We start from the raw sequence: 25,465 nt of genomic DNA, 5'->3' as shown, positions 1-25,465 counted from the left end.
CCAGCTGGAGACACTTGTTAATGAGAATGCCGGTACACCGAGAATGACAAATGTGACCTTTGGAAATTCAAATTAGGCTTGGCACATGTATCTTCCAAATGACTGCTGTGACTCCCGTCAGAGTTCATGTGGATACGGGGTATGTCTCAACCGCCGGCTTGCTGCTTGTTTTACATGTGCTGTGACCCAGCCTCCTCCCCGCCACGGCAGCACAAGCCCTTCGCTCCACGTGTCTCTGTGCGTGTTGGACCCATGCTCACACGCTCAGCTGGGGCTCTGCGACACGGCGTGCTCGGGCTTTGTAATGTCACCCTGCCCACTTGCCTGACAACGTGAAAGCAAACGATGTGCGTGTGCCCAGGCTCACGCACAGCTCTTTCTGCAGTTCCTAGCAACTAAATTACGGCCTTCCCACCAATCTACTCTTCCCTGTACATCAGCTTGGTTGTTCAAATACACCCCACTGAGCTCCAACCCTCTATTTTCATCCAGACAACTTTAGCTCTTGCCTTGTTTGCCTTTTTCCTTTTCCCCTTGCCTCACTGAGATGCATGCTAGCTCTTGCTCACCCCTGGTGTTGAGGCCACTGTAAGGGACTGTGATTTATGGGGAGAGAAGGGAGAGCAAAAAGAAAAAATCTCACTTAGGCCATGCTGTGGAAAGGTTATGGAAGTTTTGGGGAAAAAGGATTCTCTACAAGATGACAGGTCTAACGCCTCCTTAAAATCCTGCCTGTTAGGAGAGGTTTCACTGGATTGTCCCTCCCTTGCTGAGCAGGGAGTTCACGATCCTACAAAATGCCCTTGTAAGCTGGGGAGGAGGAAAACCAAAAATTCTCAAGATATTGTGCAGGGCCTTAAGCCCAGCATCAGGCTTCATAGCCAGGACTTGTGAGCAGCTGAGTCTATTATCCAATAGTTTGATCAGGGAAAAACCTGGGAAGAGAGTGGCACAGAACGTTTATCATTATTATGGGAGAAGTTATTACAGGATTTCTGGGCTGTGGAGAATGTTTCCATGCAATGAGATGGGTTTAAGTTCGATTGAGAGTCGAAATCTTACCATTTTCCCTAGTTTCCTTTCCTCCTTACATGATCCACACTGTATTTCCAGGGAAGTATGTGGAAAATTAAACAAATTAAGAAAAGTAAACAACTGACTCATTGATAGCAACTCTGAATACATCAGTAATAAAACAAGCAAGACAAAGTATTAGAAATACAGACTAGACAAAAAATGTGCGTATACTGCTCTCTCAGCACCTTTGTCATACTATTAGAATAACACTGAGTTAGGTTTTTACCACAGCTGAATTATCGTATTGGGCCACCTGAATCAGAAATCCCAGGAAAAGTGGAAGGGGCCTTTGTGAAACTTCAGATACCATCCGTTCGCAGGCTGGTGACAAACAGAAGCAGGTCTGCTGTTAGAAACCTGCGCCTCTGTGTCCAGCATCCTGACAGCGCCCATCTAAGCTTTCTCACATTCTGGGCTGCTGATGCTTGAGTTTTTCAGTTGTTGGTGGTGTTTTTTTTTTTTTTAATCATGCAGAGAAAAATGCAAGATGGGCAAAACTTCACTAGATGCTTCAACGACTGCTCAGTCAGTAAAGGATAACTCGCTGGGATAGTTGGGATTCAACAGTGTTGGGTGATGATCACAATATCTGCCAGGGTGGGTTGGTGTTATATACATGTAATCCAACCAACCGCTATATTACATACCTGCGAATGGGACAGTACCCTTCAAACTCTGCATAGTCACACGACTTTCCATAGACACCATAAAGGGTTTCAATGCAATTTAGGAACTCTGTTCTCTCAGTTAACTATTATTGAGGCAGAAAATCCCCCAAATAAATATGCAACTAGTGAGTCATATATACTAATTTTGAATGTATTAGTAACAGGCAAACAAAACCCCCAAAGGCAAATGAGGATTGCAGGTTCAGCAAAAAGCATAATTTTACCTTCATATCGGCAGTTTCCACTAACCATAGGAAAACTAGTTACAGCCAGGGGCTGCACTCGGCTTGGCCTCCCTTGCTCACACCTTTGGGGAGAGGATGATGCTTAGGGCAGGTGTCTCACAAAGTTCCACAAAAGTTCGCTCCTGCAGGAAGGTGCGGAGGTGCTGCCGGTGGTCCCTTGCCATGCGCAACAAGCAGCGTGAAACAAGGATGGCAAACGTGGCCACAGACACACAGGGGCCAGGACACAGGTATCGAGTGTAGCACAGCCCTGTGTGTAAGGTGGGCATAATAATTCAGGAATGCCGTTTTGACCAGTGAAGTTTACAGTATTTGCTAGGCTAATTGCCTCATAGGTTTGTCAGCAATCACAAGCAACAGGATAAATACCACGCAAGCCTGCAGTAACAGCTCCTCCCACAGTTTGCGATAAGTTCAGGTTTTCACTTCGAGAGTACAGCAATGCTTACACAATAAAAATGACAACAGAAAGGTGAAGGATGGGGTAAACGTAGCATTCATAAGAGTGGCAAAATTAAGAGATGTCTTTCTGTATTTTTTTTATTTATTTTACATTTTTATTTCCCTTCCCATGTCTAAAGGATCTTCCAGCAAAAGCCCAGGTCTGAATTATTTAGGATTTGGGGTATAAAGTGGCTCTATGTTTGGAGAATATTTGAACTTCAGTGGGATTTTGAGCACCAGCACTTCTGCAAAACCAGGTCAACACACGATGTTGATAACTATGTCCGGATGCCTGAATTTTGAAGGAAACGTTTGCAGTAGACCTAAGATAGAGCCACCTCTGTGAACCTGACACAGCATGAGCTCATAACAGTGTCGCCTGTCACCTTAACGGCCTGTGTTAGTGCTGGAGGGTGTGTGGGGGGTGATGACTGCATTCCACTTTGCACAGGAAGGTCTGTGTCATAGAAAAAATGGCTCCTGATGCAGTGTTAAAGTAGTATGTTGCTTATCTTAAGAATAAATAACACAGCCTGTAAGCTGCTTTTTCTTATATCTTAGAGACACGCAACAGCTCACATTTTAACACTATTCATTCAAGGTATCTGGCGTATGATAACATACGCTTTAAGGACCAGATGCAGGTAACAAATATTTTCTACAAGCACTCAGATGAAAGTCATCAGAGGCTGATTTTGAGCATGTGAGCTGCTTTTCAATCTGTGCTTTTACTCACACAGGTCGGCGCGTACCACCCGTCCTCCCAAAGCCAAGAAAACGCATTCCGAGTGTATTCCAGGGTTAAGGGAGCGGGTTAAGGTTAATTGGGCAATAACATAATCAGCATTCCTTATTTTCCTTCTTTTGAGAAGCGACGGCATGCTCCCCCGTGTAACCGGCACAGCCAGGAGGGCCGTGGTGTTTTGCGTGTGCGCAGGGTGCCCCCCCGTGCCCCCCCGTGGGGAGCTGTCCTGGGTGCTGGGGAAGGCGCGGCCCCGAGGAGCCGAGCCTGCGCTCGAGCTTAACCCTGCGGCAGGGCTAATGCCGGTTTTAGCAGGGGCGACTGCCACAGGAGACGGCGGTGCGAGTCCCAGCCCTCCGCCTGGCTCAGCCCGCTGTTAACGTCGGGGAAGAGGCACTGGGAGGGAACAGAGGCATCAGAACTGAGAGGATAAAACCCCCTAAGGGATCTGAGCCAGGCTTACGGCTGCAAAATCTCTCACTGGACATGCCAGTGAACTTTGACAGGTGCCAACACGAGCTTATTCAAACGGGCTGGATGCATTTTCTTGGCAGCAAAAAAATGCCTCCCTCCCCCTTGGACAACTCCACGCAGTAGGATGCAGAGTGCTGCTATAGTAGGACTAGAGACAATCAGAGGGGACCACTTTAAATGCTCTCTTACTTTCTTAATCAGAGCAGCGCTTGACTTTCTCTAGAGGAAAAGATTTTAAGTGATGTCTACAATTTGTTCAAGCACTAACATCCTGTACCCAAGGAGAGCACTTCTCAAGAATATGTTACCAAGGCACAGAGAACCCAAGAGAGACAATACACACGTCTGTCACCACCACAGGAGGTAGGAAATCAGGCAGGGCAGATGATGGCACAGCCTGCATTTAAAAAGGAGGGAAAGAAAGCGTTAAGGTTTTTCAATAAAAGGATAAAATTCACAGAGTTTTCCTTCAAGGAGTGAAAGCTCCAAAAGGATATGGATAGAGTGGGCAAACTTGTGGTACAGTTCTGGGTAACGAAGGATTCTGAACCACAGGTGGTGAAGAAGAAAGGGGAAGGAAAATGAAACTACCAAAAAAATCAGAAGAAAAAGAAGGGAAATAGGATAACAAAAGATAACCCTTACAAAAAAAAAAAAAAGTACCTGAGCATCAGGGAATACAAAATAACAGCGCTCTCTCAAGGTGTAGGGTTTTTGAGAGGATTTGGAGGTTGCAGTGTGCACAATCTTGTACGTGCTGTGTGCTAAAAATAGGAAGACGACGACAAATGCATACTCTGCAGCGGCTGCAATGCCTACAAACCACACTGGGCTTTAGCGCCAGCAGCACAGCTACACCTAGCATGGGAAAATGCAAATGGACCATCAAAGATGGTTCATCACGTGCTGCTTGCCTGTCCTACCTTTATTACACTATCTCTTTATTCTTCACAGATGAATATATTCAAAAGAATGGAATTTAAATATTATATTCAAACCTTGGGTCAGATACGGCAAAAAGCACGTATTGCTCTCCAGAAATATATAGTAATGTTAAACACTGTTTTTCATGCCTTTTCTCAGTACTCTTTTACTTGATTCTAGTAGACAGCTGTAACTGTTTTCTTTGTAGCATATAGATGTAAGAACTCCAGTAGGGAACTGCTGATTATCAGTATTTGCAAGGGTTGCAATTTCAGTGTATGATTTTTTTTCATTAATATTTTGTAACATATTGCACTAGTTCCATATTACTTTTAAATCACCAGCAAAAGTGACAACTTTATTAGATTTTCTAAATATATAGAAGACAGAGGGAGGCATTTGGGAGCCAAGCACATTATATCTTTTCCATATCTGGCTCCAGGTGATCAATCTGATTCAATCTATGCCAGCAAATGGAACAATACTTTATACATAACTCAACACTCATGCAACTGCTGAAGTATGGCTTATGCACCATTTTATCCTCAGTGAACTGTACGTGTAATTATTCAGGGAGTACTGATAGGGTGAAACTCCTATGGAGAATGAAATGATCTCCTGAGTGAAGTTGGCATTTCCTCTTACTGTAAAACATGGCTATTTGACAGGTCACATGCTTTGGAATTTATACAAGTGAAGGCTGGCCTGAGTCTGCGAAAGCCAGCAGAACCTTCCTGGGATCCTGTGCAAAAACCTCAAAAACGCAACACCAAAACAAAGAGTTACCACAAATGTCATCCCAGAACTACGTACAGCTCCTTCACTTTGTCCCCTCTGGTAGCTGCAGCTGTGTGCACATTAAAAGGATCCTATTTCAGGGTCACAGCTGAGTCTCTCTGCAAAGGAATGAGAGTGAGAGAACTCTCGGTGGGCTTTGCAAGCGGAAGCAAAACTCACACGGAGGGAAAACTACCAATGAAAGCGTTGGGGAATAACTGCTCCTAAGGGCACAAGTATCAGTCTGAAGAGGGTCACAGAACAGAGCTTAACCTCTTGGACTGGCATCAAAGAACATTGGCTCAGAAATGACGGGGCCTTAATCCGATGTCTGTGCATCCTGAATCCACAAGAAAAGAACCCGATGTCATTTTTCTCCAGGCGTACGTTTTAGTATTGTATTTCAGTGTAACCTTCACACACACTGAAACAAACTAAATATATTTTGGAGGAAAACCACACATTTCTCATAAATATTTTATTTGTCCACTTTGTTAAAGATGATCATAAGCACTTAAGAGTCAAAAAGAGCACCATGATAGTCTTCAGAGCCAACAAACTCTGTTCTTTTTGTGTTTATACTTATTTTACACACTTTTTCCTCAGCTTCTGAAAGGGAAATAGATGTATGTATGCAGACCTTCTAACACGGTTGAAAACCGAACCTTATCATCACAAGAACAGAATAAAGTAGGTAGATGCAGAGGCAGCATCTCTGGAGTCCTTTGTACAACTGAACTTGTTATATGGGTGATGAGTGTATTTTCTTTTTAAATTAACCCTTTACATACATTAGGCAGCAGATCTATTCAGACTGTTGAAAGTTTATCATTCAGGCAGTGTTAAGCTGGGAGTCTTGGTCTGTGCGTTGTTTTATTTTTTTAAAACGAACAGTTGACTTTAGCACGCTGAAGTATTCCTAGCAGCTGCTAAGAGTACGCTAATGGTAGATCATACAAGCTGTCACCTGAATACTAATACCCAAGCACGTGAAGTAATGCACATGGCTTAAACTCCTGTAAGCAGCTAGGAGAAACAAGCAGCAGTTATACATACCAAAAGACTCAAGGGGACACCACGACAGCACTGTCATGGCATACATTTAGAGAGACACTGAAAAGCCTGGCATTATATTACAGAGAATGGACTGAGATGTCATTCATCTCAAAACTTGGTAAAAACAAAACGCTTTAATCCTCTTTTCCTGAAGAGTGTTTGAATTGCTGAAGCATGAACATATTTTCTCTTAGACCTGTAAAATTATTACAGTTCCTGTGTTTTGCAACAACATCAGATGTTGAAAAAGAAAGCATCATCTTTTGCCTCACCTGTGGTTAAGTGGCACACTTTCAAGAGCAACTTTTATGAATCACCAGTATCTATGAATAACAAAAGTATGAGGATTGTGATAGTCTAGAAAACATTCTCTGAAGTAGTTTAAGTGCAGCAAGAAAAGCATGCATTTGCCATATTAGGATAAGGACTCCAGCTCTACATTTTTCCAAAGCAAGCATTTATTCCTTCAAATTATTTTTCATATTGGACAAAAGAATTCAGTACAGTTTTTTTTTTCCCAGAGGAAAAAAAACATTGACAGTTGCAATGAAGTATTATCTAAAGTGACATTTCATTCTTGCATCTCCTAAAATATATTCATTTCTTTCAAAACAGTATTAATCAATTAACAAAAGAGAATGGACACCAAAATTTTTCAGTAGCTTGAATCACCATGTTCTCTCACCGTCTGCATACAAGTCACCCTCTGAAACACAAAGGTTTCTGTCACAAGAAACTTCTATCTTTTCCCTTTATCCACTGCATCTTTTCTTTCATTGAATTACTGATGGAAGTGCAACTTACTGCATAAAATATGCAAACATATTCAGAATATGTTTGCAGCATGCAGCCAAGAATCTGGGGTAGCTGCCTGCAAGTAATTTATTATGAACACAAACATGTTCTCTACATCTAGTACATGCAGTTGGCTGACATCCCTAAAACAGTTACTCAGTTATTCCAGAAAATCCTGAAATATGGTCTGTACAAGCTTGCGGAATAACATGATTTGTCAAGGATGCTGCTGACACTGTCAGTATTCTTCAAGGCAAAGGGCTAGAAAGCAGCGTTGGGAATTTCAGCTTGTAATTGCAAATAATAGCGTTTTTTTTGGTTGTTGTTGTTGTTGTTGTTTTTTTTTTAATTTGAGAAATGTTTTAATCACAAACCCAAATTAAGCAACCTATTTCAGATACCTGCTGCCTCTCCACTTCTTAGCTAGCACTGGGCATGATGTTCAGTCTTGCCTAACCCAACTACTGCTTCCTCTTGCATGACCACCCCAGATGATCCAGTCTCTATACCTCCCTTACCGATACTCATTTCTTGGGAGGCTGTAGGCTTGAACCTGAAAATGTCTTGCAGGAGCACAAATACAGGGATGGAAAGAGTATGCTGCAAAATGGATACACCTGTCATACAGAAAAATGACAGATGGTTTTGCGCCCTCTAAGAGTCTAAACCCAGTAAAGTGGAGAGCATTCCTTCATTTGCAGATTCAGTCAGTAAATGGTTCACCCCAGATTCCTACTAGAAGCCCATGATAATTAGTCACAAGCCATTTTCACCCTGCATGTGGCAGATTCTGTAGCTAGTAGCACCAGTGAGATTAGTTTTGTCACAAATTAGGGTTACAAAGTTTGTTTGTCTAGATGCAAATTTTGATTTTTAAATAAGCCACAAATTTTTCACTTCTGCTTAAGAAAGCAGTAAATTACAAGCAGTCATTTTAGCACTCAGTTTGCTAAAAATCTCAAGAAATATCAGAAGAGATTCTGTTGTAACAAAAGATTGTTTGCTGTCATGGAACAAAGAGGAAGAAAAGTATTAAGTCCTGATTCTTATGTACAAATCACTTCAACTTTACTAGCAAATGTAACAATGTAAGAAATTAATATAAAACCTAAAGATGCAATATTTTCTTTGCCATAAATTGCTACATACTTTTGAGTGACTGTAGGTGCTCTGATTATTCACTTAGTCTCTTAAGACAGACTTTCTCTTTCAGCTGAAAAGCAGATATTAAATCACTTTTTTCCTGTAAAGCACAATACTGTAAATGTATAATAGTAAAGCATAATAAATAGAAAACGTTAGCTAATAAATTTATTACTGCCAAATACCAAACTAGGTTTCCTTTCTAAAATTATTTTTATGACCTATCAGTACAATAGACTTGGCAGGAGAATCCAGCTTGTATTTACATGTATCTGTTTCGAATGTACTCTCTGTACATGAGGAAGTCATCTTTTCCCAGTGGCTGCATGTTTCCTCTTCCAGCCTGAATGTGCGCGTGAAAAATCTCTATTGATTTCCTATCAGCTCTTGGAGGCTGGACTTCGTAAATATTATCTTGAGAAAAGGAGGAGATGGGTATTCTGGAAAAAAACAAACACGCAGAATAGTTGGAACTTTAGGTAAAAATTTTCCACAGAAAGGGAAGAGTATTTCTTTTCCTTGAAATATATATGAGAGTCAATGAAAGGGCAACTTCCCACTAGATAATTAATTTACCTAGATTTTTATCACTACTGCAGACCTGATAAGACCCAGCTTTCCAAGTAGGGTAATTAGGTAAGTTGTCACTAATCACATCACAGAATACTTTCTCACTTCCCTCCACTCTGTCCTCATTTCTTCATCCTTCTTCAGATCTGCTATGGTCAGTAAGTACCCAAGCAGAAATAGATCTGTGCCATGCATTATAGCAGATAACAGGAAAACTTTATTGAGCTATCCTCTTAGTAGCAATTATAACAAGCAAGTGATTATAATCTGAACCAATATATAGAAAGGATTTATTAGATAAGAAATTTCCATCTAATTATCAGGAAACAGACAACTTATCAGCAACAATGCTCTGTACACTGGGACAGCTAATATTTTATGAAAAAATTTTTTAAATAGCTTCGTACCATAAATGGTATCTTCGAATCCTAGTATTTAAACCTACTCATCTTATGAGAAAAACACATAGTTTGAAAGTTTACAAGAACCTGAGTATGTCTGACCTTTTCTAAGCACTGCTGTAAATCAGACTCACTCGTAAGGTTAGAAGCTGGTCTTTTAACTGCAACTTTTGAAAACTGCATAGCCAACAGGTCAAGAAAAGCGATTGTTTCCCTCTACGCAGGGCTTGAGCTACCACATTTGGAGAACTGTGCCCACTCTTGGGCTCTCCCCTACAAGACAGACAATGAAATACTTGGATGAATCCAGCAAAGGTCACCAAGATGATTAGAGAGCTGGAGTACATGGCATATGAAGGGAGGTTGCAAGCGCTGGGTTTGTCCAGCCCAAAGAAGGGAAGCTAAGGGAGACCTTATTGCTGTCAGCAACTACCTAATGGGAGGGTATAGATAGCGTTAAGCCGACTCTTCTTGGAGTACGTGACTAAAAGACAAATTTCAAAAAGGGAATACAAATTGCAACATGGGGCATTCTGATTAGATACAAGGGAACTTTTTTCCAAGGGTGGTTGAACACTGGAACAGGTTGCTCAGAGAGGCAGTGGAACCTCCCCCTCCTTGATGTCCTGGTTTCGGCTGGGATAGCGTTAAATTTTTTCCTACTGCTGTGTTTTGGATTTAGTATGAGAAGAATGTTGATAACACACTGATGTTTTGAGTTATTTCTAAGAACCCTCTTAGTCAAGGACAGCTCCCATGCCCTACTGACCGAGCTAGGTGCGCAAGATGAGAGGGAACATAGTCAGGACAGCCAGCCCAGCTGGCCAACGGGGTATTCCATACCATGTGACGTCATGCTCAGTATATGAATGGTAGGCGTGTTCCAGGAAGTACCGATCGCTACTTGGTTATCGGTCAGCGCGGGTGGTGAGCAATTGCATTGTGCATCACTCATTTTGTATATTCTATCATTATTATTATTATTATTTTCCCTTTTCTGTTCTATTAAACCATCTTCATCTCAACCCACGAGTTTTTCTCACTCCTACCCTTCCGATTCTCTCCCTGTCCCACTGCAGGGGGGGGTGGGGTGGGGGAGGGGGGGAGTGAGCAAGCAGCTGCGTGGTATTTGGCTGCCTGCCAGGTTAAACCACGACACTTAAGTATAATCAAAATGCAAGGGTACATGGCCCTGAGCAACCTCATCTAATTTGGTCCTCTTCTGAGCACGGGACTGGATCAGATGACCTCCAGGGTCCTTTCCAATTTAAAATATTCTATGGTTCTAAGCCAAACACTTCAGCAGCAATGTGTTCTCCACAATCAACTGCAAGGTAGTAACAAAACTATTTATACTCAATACTTAATAAATTAATAAACACTAAAAGTATTGTGTAGTAAATAACTTCCATTTTAAAGCACTGTAGCTATTGTGAAAGCTGTATTCATAAATATACTATGTACATTTCCAGCAATATTTTAGTAATTTCTTTATAAAATACTCCCAGAGTATAGATGTTTAACCTGTGTGATAGCAGATCAGTTTGGATTCCACAACAGAACATCCAATGACTAACACATTGCTATCTGAAGATAAGCTATGCATTAACTTCTCCTTCTGTCAATAGTGTTTGAGATTTACAGGAAATCAAAGCTTGAAATGAACTCCAAGGACAAATGATCTGACAGAACTATGATTATCTAGAACAGTGGATGCAATGCACCTATAAATGCTAAACAGGAGAAATAAATTATTTCTCCGTTATGAAAAAAATGACATACATGTTTTGAAGAGTTCTCTAAATCATCAGTTTCATATATTTTTAGCTCCTATTTCAGCTGGAAAAGCTAATTTACTTACTAAAATACTGCTGCTTTATAAATACTCTATATAAACAAAGCTGTCCAAGTATTCCGTACAACACAAAGATTTCAATTCTATAGACTCAATTTCCTACCACACACTGAACACTTCCCTAAATAAGATCTTTCCTTCTAGGTTGAACCAAAATTTCATGGGGCCAATTAGCCTGTCCTATGGAGTAGCTAGCAGCAATTTTTGAGGACAGATTATTAAAACAGAACAGGTACTTAACAATGCCTTCTCCAGTATATCCTCCTGTATTTGAGCAATCAGGATTTAGGATCTACCTCAAGCAAAATTTGAAACTAGACTACTATTTCATGAAAAGTCATTTCCATAGGTTTTCACTGTTTTTTCTAGTATCTGACACTTACAGAATCCTGTGGGAATAAGTTCCACTACTTGTGTCTGATGTGACATTCCTTTCATTTGTTACCATGGGCCTTGGTTGCTCGTAATTCTTACATTGGGAGAAATGGTGAACAGTCATTCTCTGTTTGCGTCCTCCGCATCACTATCATACAACCGAGTGTATTTCATTTCTCCTCATACTAGTTATTTTCCTCATTTTAGATTGTATTACAATTCCTGTTTAGACGACTTAGTCTTAGAATTCTGTGGCACTACAGTGCAATGTAAACAAATACCGAAAATGTAAGCAAGTTACCTGCCTGTATGATTAGGATAAAATTTCCAAAATGCTTACCATTTTTATGCTTTTCTTAAACAACACAAAAGTCTCAGAAACAGAGATGAAACTCTTCTCAGAAAAAGAGATGAAACTCTTCTGAAAAGTCCAACCTCTGCTATTATGCTCTCACCAAATCAGTGGGTTTTTGTTGGTAAACTGTATGAATTATACTATGGAAATTCTATCATACTTAGCCTTTTCTTTCTATTTTTTTCCCCATCAAGTGATAGTTTCTTCTCATTATCACTATCATATTCTTCTACTTTATTATAAAACATTAAGGTGGGTGTTCTCAGAAGTGGTACCGAACATTAGTCTATCTAAATTTGTACCTAGATGCTTTAAAAGTAGGTTGCTTTTCAAAGCAGCGACAGCTTCCGCAGATACATACTTATCTAGTTTAAAGCATTCAAGCTGAGACTCTAGCAATGGTATGCGACACCAGCACACTGTACTAGCTTACCAATGTCACTATGTAACACCAAAAGACGTCACTTACTCACATGTAGCTGGCCTGTCTAGTCCACTAGCAAGTGAAGTAAAAACACCAAAACAAAGACATAACACTAATTTGGTGCCTTCTCTATTTATTGATTTGTTTCTAAAGACATGACATTTCTGAAGCACTAATGAGTCAAAAGTAATTTCCTTAGGCACAATGGAAACTGGACAGCAAAGCGTATTTAATTTTGAGCATTTAGTAACTAAATCTCAATTTTCCACCTACTTGCTTCAACATGATAAAAATATATCAAAAGAACCGCATGTTCATGCGTGCCAATTTTGATTAATAACCCTGTATTAAGCTGTAACTATTTGTAGAGTGCTTGTATTATCCAGTCATTTAAAGTCATTTCTCTAACACTATTCATATAAAAATCTAATCTACTTAATAGGTTTAATATCTTACAATAGAATCATGAAGGAGAGCACATTATTTATGACTTGGCTATCAGATCTCCCTAGAGACCTGTAGCTCTATGGCCTCCCCATGAAAATTACATAGATAGGAACGTAGACACCATGTCATGAAGGACAGCACCCTTGACATGCAAAGTACAGTTATTTTCATCCCACTTGTGAACAGGCTTCATGGTGTCATGGTTTCACCAAAAGTAGCATTCTCTCTACAATAAAAGAAGATACAGCTAAAATCTTCAGTTACAACAAAGGTGTTTCATACTTTGAAGGAAAACTGCATGGTGATGTGCTTAGCTCTCAGAAATATAGCAGTCACCACATTTGTTTCAACAGTGGTTAGTTCTCCTCAAGTCTCTAAAGTATATCTAAAGGAGGAGACAAAATGCACTCTGTTGCCTTGTTTGAATCCTAAGCAAATATCTCTGACCTACAAAACTCTGGCAAATCCAGAGTTTTTGTTTGGGTTCCCCACCCCCCCTCCATAAATGGTATCCCTTTAAATTGCTTGCTGTGCTCTTGGAAGAGCCTTCAACAGAATTTTCTTCCTTAGACACCAACACCTCCATGAAACAAAGTTTCAGTCACATTCTTTGTGAATGGAGAGGACTGAAAAACAGGAAACTGTCTCTGTCCAAGAATACAACTTGTACCTTACAGAACCGACCAGCAGCAAAACCTGGACTGCATCCAGGTCCCAGAACAATCACCTGAAACTCCAACGGCATGTACAGTGTCAAAGGCTAGAGAAAGAAGAGACTCTCTTTACACAGGTATACATCTAAATGAGCATTTTACAATCCAAATTAGAAGCAGCTTCTCTACAGTGCAGACAGAAGGAATATGACAGAAGAGGTTAGAACATCTGATACAGAAAGGTGATCTCTGAGGACAGATAAATCTTTTAAGTAGGGATGATTTACACTGACCACAAACTAATTCAAAATTTAAAAATCAAACACACAAAGGAACCTAGAGGTAGTACAGGACAAACAAGTATCAAAAGAACTCACAAAAAAAAAAAAAAGAGGACTATTGTGTTTCTTTTTGGAAAGGAAAAGCTTAGACTTAGTTTTTCAAATAGGATTACTTGAGGAAGACAATTCTCTTAAATTGATGAACAGAAATTTATCACTTCATAGAGAAGACAGAGGGACAGGGTGAAGAAGGATCCTGAGAATTTTCATTAAAAAGTCTAAAAGTAGCTGAGCTAAGGTGGCATATAGTACCTTCTGTTTTTTGCTAGAGACTGTTAATACTACAAAATCCCAAATTCAATGAAACCATAATATACAAATAGAAATAACTAGATTTACTGTCATATTTCACAGAAATTTGTTATGGTCACATTTTTAAAGGATATGATTTCAATGCTGCTGACATTAGGATCAAAATGAGACTTCACAGGCAAAAGTGAGGAACACCAGCCCACTAATCTCAAAATAAAATTAAAAAAACAAGCTTTAAGCCACAGAACTTCTGAAGCATTTTAACAGTGACCACTGTAGTAAAAGATACAATAGTTCTTTATTTAAAATTTGGAAAAAGGCAAATTTAATAACAGAACAGAATATATTTTGACACATTAAAAAAAAAAGAAGCTAAGACCAGTTATAAACTCAGAATGTTTTTTTCTAGTCTTGTGAGACTACTGCATTATCTTTTTAATACGCAACATACAGAACTGCTAAACCAGGTGGACAGCAGACACAGACAAACTAAATTTTTATGCGTGTTGCAGTGACAACAAGGTCCCATCAAAATTGTACTGAACTATTGTTTTATAGCTCAAATTATTTTTTCAGCCCTTGGGTTTTGAAAAATTATGGCTAAATTTCATCACAATTCACGTATCATTCTGAAAGTATGCATGCCACTGTTGCAGGTTTTTTTTTACATCAATGGATGGTATGAGATTTGACATGTAGATTTTTATTCAGAATTAAGTGTAGATAGGGAGGAAATATGGAGGACCCAGAGATCAAGTGTGAACATTTAGGTATTAAAAATGTTTGGGTTTTTTTTTTTTAATTTGAAACAGACATCAATAAATGAAAATCATGATCTAAATCAGTATGAGGCAGATTAATGCTAACAGTTTCACTGTTAAAATGATATTGAGCATCTCAGTTGACAACTCTACCAAAAACGCTAGGCACATGAGCTTTTTAATCTGAAAAGCTCAGAGCTTAATATTGACAGAACAGATGAATGGGAAAAAGATAATTCTTCCTACATACATGGGGATCTGAATCACAAGGAGTTCAAACCATTTTCCCAAGATCCCTGGAAAAAGCTTATGTTCTGCTCCCTGATCTGTCAAAAAAGTGCTGTGCAAGATGACTGAGCCAATCTAACAAATTGCCACCAGCCACATAAGAAAGTTCTACTGCATTTGACCCTTTGGCTCTGTCTCTTCTGTGCTGGCCCTGGTGATATCTGGGACCTTCACTGGTCTAAATAATCTCATTAATCTACCAGGAAACTATTTGCTTTTTTTTGCTGAATTAGTTTGCTACAGACTGATGAGTTGAACTGATTTATGGAGCACTGTAACAAGTAGCAAAGCTTGCACAAGTAACTGAAAAAGTATGTGATAAGGAAGGAGGGAAAGAGCAGGACCTCCCCCTTTTACTGGCAATGAGCTGTTAGAATTGGCTCAGCTATTTTGTTAACTTCTCCCATCAAATCCAGTCATGCTGTGACCATAATACCAAACCATTTCACCTGTCAAACTTCTGTAGAGCATTTTACAAACCATCACAACATGGACTGACTTATTTCCTTCAGTCCCCAGCCAGCTCTTTTCTGGAGAGTCCTACAACTCTGATCATACTATTGCTTTTCCCCAGATCCCTCCCAGTAGTACTCTTTTTGAGATGTGTGACTAAAAAGGAACAGAGCATTCAAACCCAAAATGACAAAATGATTCGTTTTATGTGGTGTTGATTCCTGATACTCTTTTGTCTTTTCCAGCTGACATGAAGTATCAAGTACTTTCAGTGAAAGTGCCCACAATGACTTTAAAACCACTTCCCCAGAATATAAAATGAAGATACTCTCAGTAGCAGTCAGTTTAGTCAAGCCATTTTGCAAGAGACAAGCACGTAGACAGTGCTAAAGCAATTCAGAATCCCAATGAAGGGCAATCCTTCAGACAGAAGACAAAATCCAGGTAGTTTTATAAACAGCCTGACCAGTAAGTTTCAAGAGAATTCTCACAGGCAATAAATGCTGGAGAATCACAGAAATGCTTCGTAAAAATACTGAGTGTCAAAAAGAGGAAAGATTCAAATTACATGAGGAAGGCTAATCCTTAAAGCTATTTTTAGAATACCAGAACAGTGAATATATGCGAGTCAAAAGAACAAGGGAAACTAAAGTTGTTGTAACACATCTATGTTGGATCAGTTAACCCTAAGTGGTTAATTATCCTCATCTCTGCTCTGAATCAAGAGCTAATAGTGAGCTACATACTTTTATTTTATTAGAGGTATACAGAGGTTTAGATCATATATGCTTCTTAATATACATCTATGAAAGAATATGAGATCCAGTATAGGACATTTCACAGTAAAATGAATCTAAATAATCACCAAACAGGAAAGAATTTCACCCATCACAGAGGCAAAGAGTTTTTAGTTAAGGAGGGAAGTTAGGTAGATGATTCCCAATTTAATACAGATATTTACATCTCCAAGGAGCTGAAGCAGTGCTTGTTTTAATTAAGAGGCATAGCTATCCTGTTTCCAAGAAAAGGAGGAAATAAAATGAGTTGTTGGTAAAAACACAGCATCTATTTAGACCCTTCTGGGAGATTTCAAAGAGGAGACTAGGGATAAAAAACTTCACTGAAGATTAGATGCTGCTCTGACAAAGGGTTGTCTAACAAGAACGTGCTCTATTGAAGGGCAGAAAATGTATTTTTTTAAAAAAGGAAACCTTGACTGCCACCTTATCAGGAGAAGACAGCAACTAGATAAGAGACCCTTGTGATTTAAGCTTAGTGTAAACAGATGACAGAATATAAACAATTTCTTCACCTATATTTTCCATGAATATTCATAACAATTCCCTATTTTGTGAATAAACACTTTCACTGAAGTTTATCTAATGATGTGAAGCAACATATTGGGGTGCATACTTGAAGCAGAGAGCATGCAAAAAAGCACTGTACTGTGAAACTATCAACACGCTTGAGAATCCAAGATAACTTGTAATTTCCAAAGTTGCTTGTTGAATAATTACGAACGACTTTTGATTCACTGTTCCCACAGCAGTGTCAAGGTATTTTGCATAGGTTTAGTGTAAAAAGTAAATATGCTTAACACTCTAAACATCCTTTATTCATTTACTTCTGCCTTTCAACATAAGGAACCTCCCAAGAACTCCTAGGATGTGAAAGATGACAAGTTCAATACCAACCTTTTCTTTAGTACAGTTATAAAGCAGTGATAATGCCATGTTTACAAATATAAAGCTATTTTTTATCTAATCCTCCAAGAAATAGACCTTATACTAACAAAGTGATATGGAAGTACTGAATGAACAAGAGAATTGCTCTAAACTGAGCTAACAGCTTTCAAAAGTAACTAGGGTTGTAAAACACTTCATTAAAATTAGAAAATGTACTGCTCTATTTTTACTTTTCAAGTGGCATTGTAGATTAAAAATACTCCAGTAGAGCATTTAATTAGCAAAAATGGAAAATACAGAGTGCTCCATTGTTCACTGAAATTTGCTTCATTACTTTTATCTTGGTGAGAAAATAATGTATATAAAGTGCATATACAGAGAAACAAAGAGTAAAAAAGCCCATAGCTAGCTGCTAACTTGTACATAGTTAGTTGCTACTCAATTTGAGTCACGTTTGATCAATACTTGGATGACAAGCAGAATCTAGGTAGTCTTGATTTTAAAAAAGAAAAAAATTACACAATTAACATCAAGGGAACTTTTGAAAACATGGACTATATGATATATCTCTGAAGACAGGGTATGTTTTTCAAATATTTAAGGAGAACATAGCACTGGACCATGTTGCAGATATCACTCACTGAAGTGTTCTCCTGCTTGAGCATCACCAATGCCCCACAAAACCGAGCAGGAGAGTAGATACCTATGGATGAATTAAAGTTGGTGCACAAGCATTGTTGCTGTATTGCATAGGCCACAATGGGCACAGTACAGCACTCTTCTCCAGAAGTGCTGCAGTGAATCAAAACGCTCAATTCCCTGTTTGGGAAGGAATCAAATTTCTCATACTCCTAGATATAAGTAGTACATTTGGAAAGTGATTGAGAGTATATTTTTCAACAGTATTATTTATACCACACCGCAATGAGTACTAAGGAACTAGGAACAGGTGCACTGTGTCAGCCAACAGTAATTATACTACAGTACTCAAAAGTCTCTTTTCATATACATGATAATAGATTGTGCTAAAAGTAGTCCAGCTCTGTTTAGCTCTAACTAAAATTCTACCCTTTTTTTGTTCATGGAATTTCTATGAACAAAAAGAGGAACTTCAATATCCTTCCACATTCTCCACTCCTCTTCAGTATTATTTCACTGCATCACTGTAGTCCCTCTTCAAGTATGCATTTTTTGCTTCTAGTGTATACTTACAGTTTTTAAATTTAAGTCAGAAGCTTCTCTTCGGTACTTCTACAATGCATATTCGAGTTCATACATATCACCGAAGCGACATTGTAAAAATAAGAAATATTTCTTTTTGTATTGGCTTTATGTATTTGATTAAAATGGCCACAAGGTTTAAGGTTGTGAGGTTTTGTTGTTTGGTTTTTTGGTTTTTTTTTGGGGGGGTTTGTTTTTTTGTTTTTTTTTTTTAAATATCGAAAAAGGATATAAAAAAAAGATTTTCTTGAAAAGTGTGGAAATGACAGCAACTAACCTAAGACTAAATTATATCTCACTGCTGATGAGAAACCAAAGGTTTTGGTTGAGTACTTCATTTTACTATGAAAAGGACTGAGGTTTAACTGCATTTCTATCTAGAAGGAACTAGTGGAGAATCAAATTTGCCAGATTGTTTTCAATTTAAAATGTACCTAACATCAAATTAATACAAGTTACCATAATTTTTCAATTTCTTCAAGTGCTCCTTGAGAAACAAGGAAATATACAGTCCAACAACTGCAAGATGTGCCTCAGCTGCTATTACTGAAAACCCTCTCTCTTGACCTAATCTTGAGTATAGTATGTTCATGCTATTTTATCTCTAAAAAGTTAGCATTCTCCAAGGAAATTCCTGATTCAGAGCAGCAATTCAAACTCAGTAAGAGAAAGCTTCCTTGTTTCAGAATTGAACAACATGCCTTTAAAGAATGGCTACATTTATGACTTTTCTTGAAAGAATAATCTGCCACCATCCAAACAGTATTTAAACATTTTTTAAAAGTTGCAAAACAAAAGCTGAAGAAAATTTTTAAGCTGTGTAAAGATATACTTTCAGAAAAAAAAAAAATACCAACTATAAGATACCCTGTTTCCTCTCAGATCTGCACAGAAAAGCATGTCCAGTAGAACTGGCAGAGAAAGATGATCTACATGACTTCAAGAGGAGGAGTGACAGGAGGCACAGATTTGTGTGCTCTATGACTTTTACACTTCCACTAATCAGAAACACATGGAAATTACACTTGGGAAAGGAGAAAAATGAACATCTGACTACCCAAAACCCACCAGGATTCTGTGCATAGACTCTCTTTAATGTGTTCATTTTACAGCAGCATAGCATGGGGAATAATTTACTTTAAGGGGGCAAGAAAGGAATGATTATCTCCTATACTGTCAAACATGCTGGGAGATTTTGCAATTACACAAAAGGAATCACCTTCGTTCATAGCAAAAATATTCTTATTATTATAAAATAATTTCTTAATAACCATTTCCCTTCAAAACGTTCAGGGTTGTTCCTTCATTTTTAAAAACAGTTTTACAGTTTGCCAACCTAACTTACTATTTTAATACCCATCAGATATATTTTATTATAAAACTACAGGCACATTCACCTACAAAATGTAATCTTATTAATGATGAACGATGCACGGTGGCATCATCACTTTAAATGTATATAATACCAAACGACTAAGCACTGATATTAGGCAGTATAGTCTCATACACAATATTCAATCTGTTTCATGTTATCCTGCTCCCTCAGCCCCACTGAGACACCCCCTTTCTCTATCCCTGCTTGGGTGAGTGCTATGTTCAAGGTTCCCTCACTTCATCAGCATAGAGGGAATGACTAGAGCCAGTGCAGGAAACAAAGCTGAGGCTTCTGTAAATCAATGGATTGCAGTAAACGTCTGCAGTTCTATGGAGTGGCTGTGCTGTTGGGTAAGAGATCATGTACCGCAAAGACAAAAGTAAATAAAAACCTGCCTTGGTGAAACTTGAAGCTGCCTACGGTACAGGAAGATGTCAACTGGGAAGTTAGGAGTTGATCATCTAAATTCCAAGACCTGCTTCGATAATAGTATATTTGGATAATATCATGACCCTTTTTTATACTAGTACTAAGAAAAGATTCAAATGATCTGGCCTATCACTAGCGGCCATTCTTGTACAGCAATGATCAATCCATAATCACAAACAGTTAAATTTCTTATTTCAGTATAAATTAAACATGTCCGCCTATTGTAATTTTAATGTTAGAATTATTTTTCATAGTAATGGAAAGTTACTCCACATGACAGATACCCCTGGAGAGCAATCCTCCTACCATCCCACCACAATTGGCTTTGTTGAATATGGCTCCCATACTGATCTTCTGGGATTAAAGTATTCAAGACAAAAAGCACTTGGAGGTTGATCCCCCCTTACAACCTACCATCAACTACCTACCTGTTTGGAACAAGATGCAAAATGTATCTATTGTAACAAATGAATTGTTTAAAAAAATTGCATCATCAGCTCAAAGTATCACTGACAAATGCATAGAACTAGTATGTAACACAGAGCAGACAACCAAAAAAACCCAGGGAGATACTTCTGAGGAAAATGTTCCAGACTAATTGTTAAAATAACATCTATGCAAGATTCTAGATGCTCTTTTCTTCAGTTAAAACACTCTGCATAGTGATTAAAGCTAGTATAGATCCTCTGACTTCAGTGACACAGATGGGCTTCAAGTATACAAAACAAAGCAGGAATCAATTCCCACTTTACCCTACTCTCTCCAGCACCTGGCCACTCGCCAGAAAAATGAAAATATAAAAGTATTGCATTTGACCTCTCAAGTCTCCTCAAATGTCCACTAAAACAAATACAGGGCACTCATAGCCTTCTCAGAACAAATAAATCCAGATAACTGCACACTAAAGACCGAGTTGCAACTTTGAATGTTTTTTTAATGATGAATATGCAGGTCAACCAATCGCTTTCAAACCATCTCTTTCAAAACCAATCACAGCAAGAAGTAGCTTCAGTAGCTTCAGCACTTTGTGTTGTGATAACTCATGACTGCTAAGAATTTTGAATACAAAAATCTTGCCACTATAAAAACTAAAAAAAAAAAAAACCACCATCACCACCACCACACCCCAACCAAAAAACAAACCACAAACAACAATTAACTTTTTTTTAAGTTACAAGGGAGAAGTAGAAACCTAATTCTTCATGCTATGCATTGAATCCCCTCACGCAGTAAAAGCAACAGAAGTATGACTCTCAAACAATTTAACATCAAATTTACCCAACGATAATTCAGGTCTAATGATAGAAGCAAAAAGAAATAGGCTAAAGGGGAAAAGAAAAATAGTACTTACAAATTTATAACCCTATCCAAGTGGTGTTTTGAGCAAAATTGCTGGCTGTTCTTGTCTTGTTTATGCTGACTCTGTCCCAGCTGAACAAACCTGGGAAAAGCAGTAGATAGGAGAACAAATTAAAGAAAGTAAAAGAACTATCCCCCAAAATTCAGCAAATGAAAGAAAATCACACCAAAAATGAGCCTTTAAGTCATGTTATGTAAGTCACTGATCATGAACTACCTCTCTGGTAAACAAGAGAGATTTTTAAAACTTTGCAGGGGTGCATGTGAGAACTCAGCAGCTTCTATTACCCTGAAAGAGAGTTGCCTATTAATTGGTGTCGCCTACTATGTCATGGGATAGAAACAGGTCTCTGCTCCTATGAAATAGGCAGCCCACTACAGTCAACTTCCTATGTCTTTTTCAAAGCAATCAGTCAGATGAATAGCCTATGGGAAAAGTCAACAGAAGAGATAGAAAGTCTCTCAAAATTCAGATTTAAGTCAGTCCTCAGCCAAACTCAATGTAGTTTATTCAGCTGAAACACTGTCAGTCCAGCTCACTCATTTCCAAGCACAACCTTTTGGGAGAACTACCCCATCTCCAAATATTTGCTCCAAGACACTGAAGATGCTAAATACTGTTATGGCTTTTTTCTTGACAATGAATTGGAGCAAAATTTAAAAAAAAATAGTTATTAATCACTAATCTTATTCACGCAGTCTAAGAGGAAAAGTCAGAGGGTTTCAAGTATATGTCGTTATCTCACATAAACTCAATTTGTTCACTCTCCAACACATCTATGCTACTGAAAACAGAAGTAAATGTTAGTTGTGATGTTAACACTAATTTTCTGATGCGGTGGTCTTTTTTTAATAGTTAGCTTCCATTTAGCTTAAAAATAGTCTTATTGGTCTATTTCAGAAATATTTACTACATTTTAACAGGGGACAACTAACAGCGCAAAAGCAATTGCCTGGAAGAGTGTACAGAAGGCAAAGGAACAACACATTCCTAAACAACTTATTATGACTTCTCTTTCTGCTCCATTCAGATTCTATACTGTAGAAACAAAAGCCTCAGAAACATGCGACATCACTTTGGATGGTGAAGGAATAAATATTTTAATTTCTAAATAAGAGAATTATAAGTGGAAATAGAGATAATTAAGATCATCTACTGCAGGAGCTTGCTACTGAAACAAGCTTAAAAAAAACAAAAGCAAACTAAAGGTGTAAGTATTTTTATTAATTGCTTCAAATTATCCAATATTCTGAAACAAACAAGGCCTAAATTAACACAAGCAAGTTACCAGATATCAATAAGACACCATGCACAGTTGATCTGCAGTATACATCCTCAAATTATCTGAGGGACGTCCTGTCCCTTCCAACCTCAACCAATTGTGGTTCTGTGATTTCTATTTTGATGAGAATTAACTCAAATTATCTCAGCCATCAGTGAAAATGGGCTGAAGAGATTCAAATTACTTTTCATTTGCATATATACTTAATATAGATCATCTGACATAAAGTAACTTAACCTGAGGTACTTTAAATCTGCAAGTCCCTGTTGCTAATAAAGAAAAAAAAACATAACGTGTCCAACAATGTCAAGTAGAGTCAGGATCTTACTTATTACAATAATAGAAAAAGACTTGAAGTGAGAACTATAATCATACTGTGAAATAAATTGCTGCTATTCTGAAATGATGTACATTGTAATAACGGATGTCAGTAAAATCTATACTTTCCACATAAATCAGCACATCAGGCCATAAATAGCACTATGTCTTGTTAGCTAAAAGAGGAATTTGTAATTGTTGTATTTTTAAAACCTGCATTTCTTCAGGGAAATGAAATAAATGCAAGCTTTTTTTGTCTTGAAAAGGATATGAATAGGGAGCTTCAAAGCCCCCATGGAGTTTACAGTACTACTGTAACAACAGACTGAATGTTAGTCCAGCCTGAAAAATGATAAAATGGGAAGTAGCTGCAATCCTGGCTGTTACCACAGAGCTGTTCATCTGCACAAAATGACTTGTAGTAGACACTAGCTTGCACTGGGCCATTTGCAGAACAACCATAACCATCTGGTATACCGAAGAGCAATTGCCAAATTGGCATCCATTTTCTAGTGGTTAAAATAAAGAACCAAAAAATTAGAGGCATAGGTGAAGTTAAAAATTTCAGAGATAATGAGAAATGTCCTCCTCAACGCTGTTCAAGTGTACTATCTTCAAATTACTCATCATGCAGGAAATAGGTAGAAATGGGAATTTCAAAGAATGAAAGAGTGCAAGTGAAGTAGCTACCCCTGAAGAAAAATTAACAGAAAAAGAATTTAAATAAAAAGAAAAAAAATGCTTTGAGAGGATTAATGAACTAAGTCAGGATTAATCATCACATATCACCAAATGAGAAGATATCATAGTGAATTAAAACTTCCCTCACAAATTGAAAAGGTTTCAAATATAACAAGGCAATCACTGCTATTACACATTAGAAAATAAAAACAAATGCACACAAGCTCATTTCAATGCATGCCTCACAAATATTCACTTCAATATACACACAGTGTTTTTCTGAGATGATGTGTAGTTTTCTTTCACCTCTTTTCTCAAACTCCATTAATTCAACATCCTAAACAGGTGTTTGAAGCATTGGTTTATTAAGCAAATGTAATTGATTTGCACTCCTCGTGTCTTGCATAAGCATTCACTCTTGGCAACAGCATTATAAGCCGTTAGGAACTAAGAGGGTCTTCAATTTGGATCTAAATTTCTCCAACTGATCTCCAGTACTGAATTCCCATTATTCTGACTAGATTTCAAAGAAAAAGATTGCGGTTCAGGAAAGAATCTTCTCCACCAGGGAACGGAGTAAGTAACTTTTTCGTTCAGTTCTAGTTCATCTATAACTGAAATTATTCTAGTTCAGTTTTGGTTTGAGTAAAAAAAATTCCAAAAGGTTCAAATTAATTTCTGATTTAAGGAAAAAAGATTTGAACCAGTTTCTTTTTTGCTTCAGTGTTATTCTGTGATATTGAGGAGAGAATTTGAGAACAATAGCGTAAGTACACATTTTGTAACAATGGCAACGCATAGCCAGCGCTCTATACGGGGTTATGGCAATTCAGAAACAGCATTCCTGATACAATGGAAGTCGCTGCCTTTTGTTGGAGAAGCATACCATTAATTTGCTGATTGCTCTTGGGGAGCTGACAGTTCATGGCTCCTGCAGGAGTGGCGACAACTGTCTTGTAGAGGATAAAAGTCCAAGTTACCCTTGAATAAAAGCATAAGTTTTTGTGTAGTTGGAGCTGGGAAGTGATACCTTGATGCTTGCCCGCCAACTCTTACCTCCAACTGCTCACAGTAAGCCAGCAGCCCCCAGCTCCTGAGAAGAGCCTGCAGTGCTGTGCAGCGTGCTGCCTCACATTGTAGCAGTTTACTTCAAAGTGCAGGGACCGAGTGGGAACTTGCTGGACCACCTAAGGAGCTGTATTTTGTCTTGCACTATGCTGTATCTTACTCATTTCCTGTACGTATGGTTTGAATTCACAAAACCATTAATTAAGAACAAGTGGCACCATGATGTTAGGGACATGGTTTAGTAGGCATGGTAGTGTTGAGTTGATGGTTGGACTCGATGATCTTAGAGGTCTTTTCCAACCTTAATGATTCTATGATTTTATGTTCAAAATGCAGTGTGTGTATTACACACACTACACTTGGTGCTGCGCATATACACACACACACACGTAAACCCACACACCACATATATTTGCATGTCATTATTTCATGAAACTCCAATAACGGCAAGGGCCAAACTGACTTCTCCCTCTCCTGAAACTTACAGTACAAATATCTGTCACTTAGATATCCATGCTTCTACAGT

At 38.3% G+C, this 25,465-nt stretch overlaps 1 protein-coding gene across 3 annotated transcripts in view; it reads right to left on the bottom strand.

Annotated features, from left to right (window-relative positions):
* Positions 1–6,685: 6,685 nt before the first annotated feature.
* The window catches only part of FIG4 (FIG4 phosphoinositide 5-phosphatase), a 75,202-nt gene continuing 56,422 nt past the window's right edge, over positions 6,686–25,465 (bottom strand). For 2 of the 3 annotated variants that reach the window (XM_075145660.1, XM_075145661.1), the window contains exons 22-23: positions 21,582–21,671; positions 6,686–8,785 (exon numbers count right to left, since the gene is read on the bottom strand). In XM_075145660.1, coding sequence (XP_075001761.1) covers positions 8,608–8,785; positions 21,582–21,671 — 268 coding nt within the window. In that variant the 3' untranslated portion in view covers positions 6,686–8,607. Of the gene's footprint in view, positions 8,786–21,581; positions 21,672–24,757; positions 24,853–25,465 lie in introns of all 3 variants that reach the window. The other variant, XM_075145659.1, reaches the window with a different exon arrangement.

Source organism: Calonectris borealis, chromosome 3 (genome assembly GCF_964195595.1).
Source record: "Calonectris borealis chromosome 3, bCalBor7.hap1.2, whole genome shotgun sequence".
Classification (NCBI taxonomy): Eukaryota; Metazoa; Chordata; class Aves; order Procellariiformes; family Procellariidae; genus Calonectris; species Calonectris borealis.
The sequence above is the reverse complement of the archived record's forward strand: the minus strand, read 5'-3'. Positions and strand labels throughout refer to the sequence as shown.